Genomic DNA, 13,801 nt, shown 5'->3' with positions numbered 1-13,801 from the left:
ACAATTAAATTACAATTTCTTATAGTCTTATTTCCTGTGTGAAGGTGGAAGCTGATCCAATGGCCTCCAAGCACCTTTGTCGTTAAGGAACTCATCAATAGTGTAGTAACCTCGACTAAGTAAATGTTTTTTAACACATTGCTTAAAGTTGTGCATTGGCAAGTCCATCACATCTTTGAAATGACCGTTGCCCAAAACTACTCTCTACATGACGTCACTGACCACACTCGCCGAAGAATGAAACAACGAACTACAATCATTTATTTATTTAAATAATTTTAAAGCTAACTAAAATAAATTACAATCTTATCTATCTATATCTTTATTATTTACAATCGTCTCATTTGGTTACAATTTCTTCTTTGGTTTTCGTTAACGCAGGTTTTACTTCCTCTGTAAATAAAAAATAATGTTATTCAGTATTTTACTCCATGCTAAGAAAATTACACTAATTACGTACTTTCACTGTTTGGACACGATTTTCAACTATCAAGCCATTTAGGCTGTTGAGATCGCCAGCGGCGGGATTTCAAATCCCCCGCTTATAATTGATGTGTATACATGAAACAAGATAAGTACTAAGTATTTAAGTTTCCTACACGAATTTCGGTCAGAATGCAATTGGCGCTTTTGGCACTGTGTTAATAGTGATTAAATAAAATGTATGAACCTGGATCAGCCTTGATCTTGTCCAAGAAGTCGGGGTCATCCCACTCCTGTCTCTTGACGCTGGCAAAGAACACGAAGCTGGTGTTGGCGACGATGCAGATCACCGCACAGGTCAGGAACACCACTCTCCAGCGACTGATGTCGGTCTGAAGAAAGAAGTGATTCATGTAGAGGAATATAGAAATTATTATAGACTACAAGCCCATGGACAAAATTAACATGTGATATGAACCAACGCTTAGAAGGCTGTTACTATATCAAAAAATAACTCTGAGCACTATGCCGTCATTTCCGAGCGGTACTTTTCGATAATTATTTAGTTAAACAAATATTAACTATAATTTTTGGGCGGCATAATTAATAAACATTATTGTCCGTGTTAAATAGTATTTTGAACATAATGCCATACATTTTACTTTGATCTTATATCATATGGTTGTAGGGATATGGTTGCGACCTTTGGCTTTCGAATCGTGCGCTGGATATATGTAAGGTAAAGTATCTGTATATGTGTCCAAAAGAAATTACTCAAATGACGTACAGTAATAAATGACCTATATTGCTTCTGCAAATATCGGCAAAACAAAAATTTGCACTGACTTATTATTCCGCCACCACTACTTTTGTACGGCTCTAGGTTTTTCGACATTTATTTTTAAACATCTTATACACTATGAGAACGCCGTATATTAATAATAATTAGTCATAATTCCTTATTTGTACCTGAGATATTCCATTCACTCACGTACTGACCTGTACCGCTCAGAAATGATGGCACAGTGCTCAGAGTTATTTTCTGATAAAGTAACAGCCTTTTAAGCGTTATTGACGTTGCATTTCACAGGTTATTTTTTCCAATGGCTTGTAATCTATTAGCATAGTAATCTAAGATCCGTATTAGAACCTAGAATTGGATCTTCACCCAACTGCTTAATAGGTGAATAGTATAAAAAGTCGAATCTTCTACTATTAGTAGTATTTACGGTCGTAAAAATAATGTTTTGCAACGAGACAAAAAAAATCCAACTTACTGGGTCGTTTCTGAGTATGAAGCTGGTTGTGATGGGAGTGAGGACGCTGCCGAAGTTCGCCACAAAGTTGGTAATAGAGAGCATGACGCCGGCGTAGTTGGGTGACAGGTCCAAGTATGACATCTGTGAACAGTGACATCAGATTTCTGTACATTGAAGACAAGTGTACAACATTCATTCAGCACTTAGCAAAGTTTTGGGTCTCCGTTTTTTCTTTCTTGTCCTGTTCTATAAGTAACATCGATATACTTTACCATGACTGCCTGCTTGTATGTTGCTCTTAATCATGAGATCCTGTACTCGAGTCTTGGATCGAAATATATGTGTTGGATTGCAATGAATAATTCTTTTGTTGCAAATTTATGTTTATGCATTGTTTTTTTGTAATACATTTACAGAAAAACACGCTAAGCGATCATTCCTGATCATTATCATGAACATTTGCCATACCATTTTTACCCAAAGCCACCTGATGTGCATTGTAGTAGCGATTTGAATCTGACCTCTAAATCTTCTCTCCAATAAGAAAAAGATTTGACCCTATAGTTGGCCATTATAATAGGTTGAAAGGTTTACCATATACCCAGCCCCAAAGAACCCGTTAAGGGTGAGGGCCACGACGAGAGTGACAATAGCCAGGTTACGGTGCTCCGGCCCTATGAACGCCAGCGCGATGAGGCTGAAGGCTGTGCCGAAGAAACCTGGAGAAAAGGTTTACTTAAATGTGTGACGAGATGATGATGACGATAACAAATTATTAATTTCATATTGTCAAGTTTAATCTGATTTTAAATATTTTATTTATTTGAATGAGTTTTCTTGAAAGTTGGTCCAAATTTATTTTGAGTGGACTTTCAAGTGAGTTTTAAGCCTCGTGTGTCTGTAATTACACTGTCAACCATGTCTTTTACAAACGAATGTATCATTGACGGCAAAAACACGCATGGTGTACTTTTCCGAACGAGTTCTGCCCCAAGCATCTCATCTTCTACTTTCTTCGAAATAATATTAAGAGATATGAAGACCACAGTTGAAAGATACTTATTACCGTATCAACCTTTCGTACAACACCGTTATAAAAAGATAAGGGTCTCCACTCTTACCGATGGAGTTGAAGAGCTTCCTGCAGGTGAGCAGCGACAGGTAGCCCTTGTTGGAGATCTTCTGCGAGACGGCCGTGGACACGATGTTGCCCACTAACATGCCGATGTACGGCAGCGCGGACAGGGAGGCGCTCTGGAACGATGCTCAGGCTTATAAAGATCATTATCAGCCTATTTTAACGGCTCACTACAGGTCCAGGCCTTCCTTCTTATAGGAGTAAGGATGGAGCTTAGAGTCACTATGCTTATCCAATGCGGGATGGCAGAATATTTACTAACAGATTCAATGAAAAATGTGATAATTGAAGATCGCTCGACCGATTATGTGAAAACTTCACAAACCACCTTCAAATTGATCAGAAGGTAGCATATAAATGATGTTATTTTTCGCTTTTTAGTTTATTTTTGTGATTTTGAAGTCGGTTAAATTTTTTTGTTAGTAAGATTTTATTTATGGAAGTGGAACTTTTCATTAAGTTTGTGTATTTACTTTTTCGTAAATAAAAGTAAAAGTAAAAGAATTCTCCGAGAAGCTTTGGATTTTTGCCAGTAGATACAATTTATTTAATTGATCCTATTATCGAAAGTAATTAAGCAACTACCGGACCGAAATTAACGAAATTTTATTGAGACCCGTTCAAGAGAATGGTGTGCTATTTATTTCGAGGATTTAGTTTTTGGGGTTTCGTAACACAAAAGCAAAAAAGGAACCCTTTTGAATAACTTTGTTGTGCTTCTGTCAGTCTGTCTGTCTAACTGTTAGTCATACAAAATTTAAATCCCTTTATCTATACTATGCACAAAAATTAAGGGAGCAGAAAAAAAATCCAAATTTTTGGGGGATTTTCAACAGGCTGTAACTTATACAAAAATAGTCGTACAGCAAAAAAATAAAAAGCAAATTGTAGCTCTAAGTGTTTAGTTTTTTGATCTGAGTTTGAAAATTTTTTTTTGAAAATATTTTTCTAGTAATCATAAGAAAACCACCGAAAAAAAAATTTTTGAAATTTTTTTGGGTTTTTTTTTTAATCTACGGACGTGGAAAAAATTTTTTCGACTCAACCTCCATATGGACCGGATAGCTTGTTTATTCAGATTTAATTTCGTTTTTTTTAAATCTCGATACGAGCATTTCTCGCTGAGATATCGATGTTTGAATGGAAAAAGATCATTTTGTCTTTGATTACGAAAATTAAGAATTTCGCTCTGAAAATGTCATAATTTTTATCAAAAATGAAAAATTTTTTTTTTTTAAATTTTTCCCTCAATTCTCTATTAGTGACTTGAAAAATTAAAGAAAAAAAAAATTATGACATTTTCAGAGCGAAATTCTTGCTCCTTTAATTTTTTCAAAAATTCGATCAAGTGGAAAAAAAAAACGGTTGGCTGGATTGAATTGAAACTTTGTAGGGTTTTTGTGGGTATATTGAACAGTAAAAGGCACACTTAACGTCAGTGGCTTCCGCAATATTTTTGATTGGGCGCTTGATTTTCCAAAAAACGACAAAAAGCCCTTTTTTGGATGCTTTTTCAAATTCATGTAATGATTGAAAAAAAAATTTTTTTTCAAAATTCAATTGCCAATCCTTGTAGAAAATTTATTCAAGTTTTTAAAACCAACCTCAAAATTTTTGTGCAATCATTGGTTGCTGAGATATTGGTAATCAAAGACAAAATTATCTTTTTCCATTCAAACATCGATATCTCAGCGAGAAATGCTCGTATTGAGAATTAAAAAAAACAAAATTAAATCTGAATAAACAAGCTATCCGGTCCATATGGAGGTTGAGTCGAAAAAATTTTTTCCACGTCCGTAGATTAAAAAAAAAAAACCAAAAAAATTTCGAAACTTTTTTTTCCGGTGGTTTTCTTATGATTACTCGAAAAATATTTTCAAAAAAAAATTTTCAAACTCAGATCAAAAAACTAAACACTTAGAGCTACAATTTGCTTTTTATTTTTTTGCTGTACGACCATTTTTGTATAAGTTACAGCCTGTTGAAAATCCCCCAAAAATTTGGATTTTTTTTCTGCTCCCTTAATTTTTGTGCATAGTATAGTTTGATTACTTACGTCCTTCAGTGAGATCTGCAAGCCCCTCTCCAGGTACGTGGGCATGTCGACGAAGAACAGCACGTAGCTGATGGCGCTGCCCACGTGGGTCACCATGATGCCCCACAGCGCCTTCGTGCGTAAGATATGCTTCCACGGAGTTCTTTGGTTCTAAAAATAAAAGCAAAATGGCTCATGGTACAACCCTCCACCTGCCATGGCCCCCCGACCTCATGGTCTTCGGACCGAATCGTGCACTTGCTCTCCGCGTGTTTCCTGGGCCGCCTTCTTGACGCCTTTCTTCGCAAATCCTCTCGTCAGGGGTCTCCTGGGACAGATTGCTTATAGTAAGAAAGCCGCCTTTGCATGCTACTGCTTAGTTTAAATACTCTTGTTTCATTTATTTTTGTATTTGTGTGTGCAATAATGTATTTCTTCTTCTTATTCCCTACAAGTTATTAACTCGTCATCCTTGTTCTACTGTATACACTTACTCCTTCTGAGGCACCGCAAAACTGATCCCCCCATCCCCCTTACTTACAGTACAGTCTTTCTACAACCTGCATACTACCAGCGGCCTGTATATACTATAATACTACTCCCTGATAATGTAGGTACCTTTCTGCTGTAGAAAGATTTTTTCAAATCGGTTTAGTAGTTTTCGAGTTTATTCGTTACATACAAAATACAAATCTTTCGTCTTTACAATATCATCAATGAAGATAAAAAGGATAAGGAGTTTATGATCAGTTCTGTTTAGAAGAGGCTGAGTCAGAATTGAACTAAGAGCCGTCTGTGGTAGCGAAATCTTCGTCGTTTTTTAGTAAAGTAAATAAATATATATTATCATAATCAACCCATATCACTGAGAGGAGTTACGCCAATAGTCCACCACGTTGGCACAATGCGGATTGGCAGACTTCACACACGCAGAGAAGTAAGATTTTCTGGAAAAAGAATTCTCTGATATGCAGGTTTCCTCACGATGTTTTCCTTCGCCGTTTGAGACACGTGATTATTTAATTTTTTAAAATTCACACAATTGAAAAGACATGAGAAGCCCCAGACCGGATTCAAACCCACACCCTCCGGAATCGGAAGCAGAGGTCATACATATAAATCCACCATCCATATATATAAATATAAATCAAGTAATTAGTAGCACTCGTATACCTTGGAGCCACCAACATTTAACCCCTTCTCAATGTACTCCTTCTCTTCCTCCGTCATGAGGCGATGGTCCCGCGGCGAGCTGGCGGCGAACAACAGCCACACGATGGACTGCACGAGCATGATGCCGGACACCACGTAGAAGATCAGCTTCCAGCCCAGCGCCGTCTCGGCCAGCAGGCCGGACACCGGCATCGCGATGATTGTGCCTAGTTGAGACCCTGGAAATATTTAGTGTTGTCTTCAATATTGGTCACTATTCTCATAACATTCTTCATTCATCATCTTCATCTCATCAGTGCATTAATTAGGCCATAGACAAGAGTTAACAACAAAAACAGAATTTTGGGTTTTTAGTTTTAGGTAACATTTTCAGTTTATCTAGATTAAGTATAGTGTTTTTTATAGCTAGAATTCTAAAACAGTTGATGCCTACAGTTAAACTAACATTTTGCTATCCAGTTTAAATATTGTAAATTTTTAAAATGACGTAAGCTAAGAGTCAATACCAGGAGTTTCTGGGAAGCACCGCGTACATCACTCGAAGAGATTTTTAATACATTCAAGTCAATAGAAGGTAATCAAATCAACTTGGATATTTTGTTAAAGATAAACATATCTGGCCACTCAAGATTAATGAGTTCCATCAGTTAGTAGTTTTTATAAGTCAAAAATTAAAAACAAAGTGCTCTTTCTCTTCTGTTGCCCTTTCCTGTCGTTTGCCCGCGATCCAGCGACTCTATCGCCATCGACATTGATTGATAGTTCCGAGCACCGGACATATTGTGGTCCAGCTCTAGGTGGGCTCGCTCGTGCGTAACTTTGATATTGTATTCTATCCCGACATTAATCAGGGCGCCTCAAGTGATTTGTCATTACTGCCCAGATTTTTGTACTGTCGGTAACAAATCCTTTTGTAGTTTTATCTATTTTGTTATATACACATGAAAAACATTTACCTACACCTGCCTGTAGGAACACATGTAACACCGTACACTACGCTGATCTGTGCCCGCCATACACAAAGCAAGTAGTACTGCTTGGTAACAGCAAAAGCAAGGTAGTTATACGAACAAAATCTCAGGCCAGATTTGGCACAAACAGTTTTGGCTCAATCCCCATACATGTAACTTTTTGACAACTTTAGCTACACATTTTTAAAGATTTAATATACGGGTACAAAGAATTGCGTTACACTAATAAAAACGAGCTTCCCTACTAATAAAAGTACCACACTTTTCAATCGTTTTTAGTTTTTTTCTGTTATGTTATGTTAAAAAAAAATCTTTTCAATTGTTTCGCACAAAGTATTCTAACAAATGGTACCAAAGGGTTTCGCTTTAGATTTTGTGTGAACATTTCTTATACATGTAGAGAAAGACAAAGAAGATAAGATGCACAAAATGAAAAGATGTCGGGCGCAATCGACAACTTAATCTAGCAAATAAGATAAATTGATTTGGTGCCTCGCAGGAAACATGGAATCCTACCAATACGAATCACGAGTGGCAAAACTGTAAACAGTAAGCAAATACAAAGTCATTTTCTTTTAAAAAAACTTATAAAAAAGATTTATTACCTACTAGAGTCTATCGAAGCTTTGTGATCTTGAATGATTTCTTTGCAAATTTTTCATTAAATTAAGCTGTGTGCTTATGGGTTAGTCAATAAATAATTATTTTATATGTTTATTATAATAGAGATATAATTAAACCTATTATATTATTATATATAATTAAACCTATTATTTTATTTTTATGAAAGAAAAATTTATAGAACTATAAAACTTTTACAATAATAAATCATTATTCATTTGGGAGTACAATATACGCTTCAATTATACTTACGATATAAAGCCCGCAACTTCGATTCTGTGGTGCCTACTTCTATACAAACAAATTAGTCAACTCTACATGGATTTGTTACATCATCTCAAATGCCAGGCAGCGTCGTCGATGTAAGCTTCCAGACTATTGGTAAAAATCGTATGAAAGCCCATTTATTAGTTTTTATTTAGGTACCTATGTCTCAAACAGATAGACAGATACGGTGGAGGACTTTATTGTATAATATTGTATAGATTATTATTGTACAAATTAATAAGTGTCTGTAAAAAAGTACGAACGAAGAAATTTCCAAGAAGTTATGAAAGTTCATTACTTACTTCGCAACTCTCGCCTTTCCTTCACAACAAAAAGTGTTCGAAACAATTAATGCAACTCACAACAAGGAAGTTGCACAGTTTTCGCAGCAACATTCAGAGCAGATTAAAAAAGTTACCGCAGCGATTCCCGCTTTGTTTCCGTACAACCCCCATTACGCAATAAACAACAATACCCCAATATGAACACGCGTGTGAAAAATACAACGTGTCATAACTATGTAGGGCATGATGCAATATGAGTCCATTCACTGTATAACTACGACATTTTTTAATAATATTTATTTATTTTGATAAACCAAACACTGCATTGTTAACTTATATGGAATAAAAGCAGAAAGAAGAAGAAGTGAAAAAAAATGCAGTGTACATGTTGGAGGATTAGATAGTAGCGCCATCTTACATTATTTATAATTATTAACTAATTAGGTAGTGACATCTATTAGAAACGTCAAGAAGTACGTGTAGTTTATCTGTCAGTTGTTTGTCTGTGGACATCTGTCAGTTGACGATCTCTGAGAGACCTCGCGGTAGATTTCAAGTTGATTTAGTTGAACGCTTTAACTGGATCTAGTCAGTTTCGCAGTGAGTAAAGGAAATGGGTGAGTCAGTTATGCGTATAGTGAGGCCATTATAACATTGCACGTTAGTTACTTGGCTAGAAGACGATACGAGTGGAGAAGGAGAGTAATGGCTAGCTGTAAAAAAGCTCTTTAATCCTGCTACTAGCGGTTGCCAGTCCGTAATTTCACTCCCTATGGCCTTACTGCCATACGCTAGTTAATCCTGGTTTACATCTAATAGTATCAGCGCTGTACTGGATCAATATTGTAGTTAGAGGGTAGAACTGTATTAGTAAGTTAAATGGTAGTTCTGGTAACAATTAATAATGTTACTTTGTGTATCTGCCATCCTTGACAGGTAAAGCTTAGAACCTGCTCTGAGGCTACGGCTTCTCCGTTATCTGAAGTGGAATTTAGTATGCTCCGCCGATATACACACTATCTGCTATACATACTGCTCACCTCCATACACGATGCCGGAGTAGGAGGTAATCTCGTGCGCCGGCAGCCACTGTCCCAGTAGCGTGTGGAAGCCGGGGAACAGACACGCCTGTGTGAGGCCCATGATCACGCGGCACGCACACACTATCTGCCATCCACCCTGGTTACAAAACCGTAAACACATGAAGCTTAAATTACATAGCTTCCGAGTCTTATGGTCTGTTATGCACAACGGATCATCAAACTCTATATCAACTAAATTTTCATCATTAGAATTTCAAATTGGGAGAAAAATGGCAATCCAAAATACGAACACGGTAAGAGTAAAGTTAAAACAGTATTTTACTTCCTATCTTAGCTAAATACCTAGTTTGCTTTAATTACATTAACTGCAGCTTTAATTGAATTATCTGTCAAGACAGTGTAGTAAAAACTGAACTTATACATCATTAGTGATGGCGTATATCTTTGTCATTCTCTGGTTCTCCTTAGTTAAGCCTTTACGTTTCGAGGGTTATTTGCACCCAGGGATATACTGCCAGCTAGCACTTTGTTGTTGGTCTCCAAAACAAGAGCGAATAAGCTTCATATAAGCAATCACGTTCTAACTGTAGACTTAGGCGCATTGTAGTTGCTCAAGCAAGGAAAAGGTAAATACTGCTGCCTGTATACCTCGAGCATTAGGTTAATCGATAATTGTCTGTCATATCATCGGCAACTCTGCATCACTTCAATGATTGGTAGCAGAAATATTTCCCAGAACAAATGTTATTACAAAAGGAGAACTCACATATTTCACAAGCGTGGGCAGAAGAGCGCAGATGATGGTGTTGGTGAGGAGGGAGCACAGCACGATGGGTTTCCCGCCGTACCTCTTGGCAAGCAATCCCGCGGGGATCTGCATGATCAGATAGCCCCAGAAGAACGACGACAGTATCATGCCTTGGGTCTTCTTGTCCCATTCGTAAATCTGTAAGTATTCATAATTATCAACCCATATTCGGCCTACTGCTGAGCTCGAGAATCCTCTCAGAATGAAAGGGGTTAAGTCAATAGTCCACCACGCTGGAACACCAAGCCCAATGCGGATTGGCAGACTTCACACATAAAGAGAATTAAGAAAATTCTCTGATATGCAGGTTTCCTCACGATGTTATTTCTTCAACGATTGAGACACGTGATATATAACTTCTTAAAAAGCACACAACTGAAAAGTTGGAGATGCATGCCCTGGCCCGAATTCAAACTCACATCCTCCATAATCGGAGGCAGAGGTCATATTCACTGGGCTATCACGGCTCTTATTTATTTATATGTTATCAAAAGATAAATAAGTGTATTTTAACTAACAACGTTGTCTAATCTCTGTCCTCATTCTTTTATGGAAATCTTTTATGGAAAAGAGAGCAATAGCATTTTTATGCTGAGTGTTGTAGTACTGATTGTAACAGATTTTTTTATTTATGACAATCCTTGCCCTTGACTGCGATCTCACCTGAGTGACTAAGATAAGGCTTACTTGAAAATGGTAAGTACAAAATTATTCTACCCATACTTCTGACTGTTTCCACGGGGTATCGTATGAATGGGTGAAAAATAGCCATGCCCGCTGCCAGACCACACTTGAGTCAATCAGAAATTATAACGTTATTGTCAGGCAGTCACGCAGGGGACGATCACAATGATATGAATGCTGGTGTTACTGACGGTGATGTTGGTATCATTGATCCGGCGCACGTCCGTCATGGCGAGGATGGCCACGCCCAGGCTGCTGCGCGCGATGAACAGCGCCAGCATGGTGAGACACATGCAGGCCATCTGGATGTGGCGCACGCCGAAGCCATACCCTGGAACGAGTTCACTGTTGACTTGTAGCCAATAGCCAGCTGCCATTAGCGCTGTATGTCAAATATTTGCTTGGTACAGTCGTGAACATATTTTCATACTCAATTACAAAGTTCGTCTAAACTATACGATTTCAGCCATGTCTTACTTCTGTAAACACTCAATTTATTTCTCTCACGTCATCTTGAAGCAATAAAAACATTTTAACATCAATAGTGAGGGTAAATTTAAAATAATAGTAAATGATATTCTCAGCTTTCAGCTCAGTTTCGCGGTTATATATGTATGTATGTATATATGTATGTTCCCCCGTAGTGGCATAACTACTGAAACAATTTTAATGAATAAGGTTTCAAAATATTCGTAAGATAAATTGAGACATTGGCTATATTTTAGTAAAAAAAAATATATATGACGGAATTTAACCTCAAATTCTAACGTCAAAAAATAATCGTCACTTGTTTGGTATCAAAAAAAAGGTACTGGCAAGCACATTACATATAAACAATATAATATATATTCAATATTATATTGTTTAAGTGAAAATATATTATCTTTAAAATTGTATCGTAAAGTTCGCGTTGTCTAGTCGTTGCAATGCAAATTATATTGATGTACTTACTGAATTGGTCCTGTTACAGTTTTATTGTAAGTACATGAACATACTTCATAAGCTTCATAATAGTATGAATAAATCAAGTTCATAAAATTTAAATTAATCTAATTGTATTAATTTAATAGGTGTAATAAAATTTAATCAACATTTTAATATTATTTTTTTATTATATGTTTCAAATACACGTTTGTACGTCTTTTTTAATAAATAAAATAATGGGCACCTAACTAGATAAGACAATATTTTTTGAAAATAGTATCACTCAACAAAATTTTAAATTATTTAAAAATAACTTGCGTTTTTCAGATCCTCCGTCGCAGGTTTTCATTGTGATATTTTGTAAGCCTTTTTCTAGTTACCATTTATTTATTTTTTAAATTTTCTAATTAGTTACTTGAACCGCAACAGCCTTTGATCGAATGAATCGTGAATGCCGATGATGAAATAAAGTCATATTTCGAAAGTAAATAAATAAACAAAACGATAAAAACGCATTAGAGAAATTTGACATTTATTGTATTGTAGCAGAGTCGGTTATAGTTAATATATTTTCTCACGTGTGTTTGACGTAATACAGTTAGACCACGCCATATAAACGATATCTCTAAACAAACACGGGGGCAAACATACTGATTTACTTGTGCATTAATCTGTCTCATAAATTAAAACAATGGAGTTTATATTTATAACTGTTCAAGTAGCAGTAAATAACACAAATCAGATAATTCACGTCCGGGGCGGTAACACGCGGGCGACTTTAGATAACTTGGCTCAAGGGTGTTTAATTCAGGTAGTGTTTGCATCAGCTGCTAGCAATGTGGAACCCTAAAGAACACGGTTCATAAAACGCTGGTACAACGTTAGTTGGTCTCAAAGACACTTGCGAATATATTGGCGTCTTTTAAAGGGGTTGCATCGCTGAGCGTATGATTGATAGTGAGACGTATTAGAAGTTTGAGGGAAATGGATCAAGAATTTCTCCTCATACAGGAAAACAATGTGTTGATGTGCACCTACCCCCGTCGTAATGATCCCCGAGCTAACTACAAAATGGACTACAAAATTACAGGATCATTATCATTATCAACCCATATTCGGATCACTGCTGAGTCTCCTCTCAGAATGAGAGAAGTTAGGACAGTATAATCCACCACACTGTCCCAATGTGGGTTGGCAGACTTCACTAGAAAATTTTTGGTGTGCAGGTTTCTCCACGATGTTTTTCCTTCATCGTTTGAGATACGTGATATTTATTTTCTTAAAATGTACACAACTGAAAAGTGGGAGGTGCATGCCTCACACCGGATTCGAACCCACACCCTGCGGAATCGGAGGCAGGTGATAATGTTAAATTAACGGCCGCCGTCGGATGTTAATGACAATGATCGGTACCTACGGCTTAACCTATCCAAGGCACGGGGATGTTACTCCATCAATTTCCCAATTATTTTACTGAAAAGAAGAATTTTACTGAAAATTCCTTCAAAGAAAGAAAAGCTCCGTAGGTATTCCACGACCCGCACCAGACTTCATCCCAAACACCAGACATGGCTTGAAAAATCAGTTGATAAACTAATTTCACTCTTACATTACTGGCCTTTTCTGACTGCATTTGCAAACTTGTATGACCTGAGAAATTGATGAATTAAATCTACTAGGTATTTTAATTTGTTGCTGTATTTATAAGGCTAATTTCAATTCCTTTCTAACTCGTGTGAATTAAAAAAGAACTATTGAAAGAAAAATCACTTAATAGCGTCGTGACATTTCTATACAGTTGAATATAAAACGTCATAGAACCGTTTCCTTGAATACTAGAATAATTTGAAATAGCTTAATTGAACGTAGTTAAAATGCAAAATTACTTCATTCACATTAAAATGCAAATGAAAGAAATGAGTAGAAATATCACTTTAGCTTTTAATATGACCCCGCGGAAGATGAATAAGGCCAAGTTCAAATAAATATTGTTTTTGAGCGACGACAGTTTGTACTAGTTGCTCGTCTTTGTTTAACAGTAAGGACTTCCAGTCTCGTTGCAGTCACGAGTCCCGGGAATAAAAAATCGGTATCGCAGTTTCCGGGAAATCTTTCGAAAACGCTTACAAAAGCTCTGGCTGTTTTAATATTAGGAGGGATTTCGGATAATT

At 36.6% G+C, this 13,801-nt stretch overlaps 1 protein-coding gene across 1 annotated transcript; it reads right to left on the bottom strand.

Moving 5' to 3' along the window:
* Window positions 1–254: 254 nt before the first annotated feature.
* On the bottom strand, window positions 255–12,080 carry LOC112047709 (putative inorganic phosphate cotransporter). The gene is made up of 11 exons (XM_024084917.2): window positions 11,949–12,080; window positions 10,898–11,037; window positions 9,981–10,160; window positions 9,212–9,350; window positions 6,029–6,246; window positions 4,877–5,026; window positions 2,804–2,936; window positions 2,277–2,401; window positions 1,701–1,823; window positions 671–815; window positions 255–393 (listed from the first exon to the last, which is right to left on the bottom strand). The coding sequence occupies exons 1-11, from the start codon at window positions 11,977–11,979 to the stop codon at window positions 341–343; spliced, it is 1,437 nt and encodes a 478-aa protein (XP_023940685.1). The 5' UTR covers window positions 11,980–12,080; the 3' UTR covers window positions 255–340.
* Window positions 12,081–13,801: the final 1,721 nt, after the last annotated feature.

This window comes from Bicyclus anynana, chromosome 14 (assembly GCF_947172395.1).
Source record: "Bicyclus anynana chromosome 14, ilBicAnyn1.1, whole genome shotgun sequence".
Lineage (NCBI taxonomy): Eukaryota > Metazoa > Arthropoda > Insecta > Lepidoptera > Nymphalidae > Bicyclus > Bicyclus anynana.
This window is presented reverse-complemented; position numbering and strand designations above follow the sequence as displayed.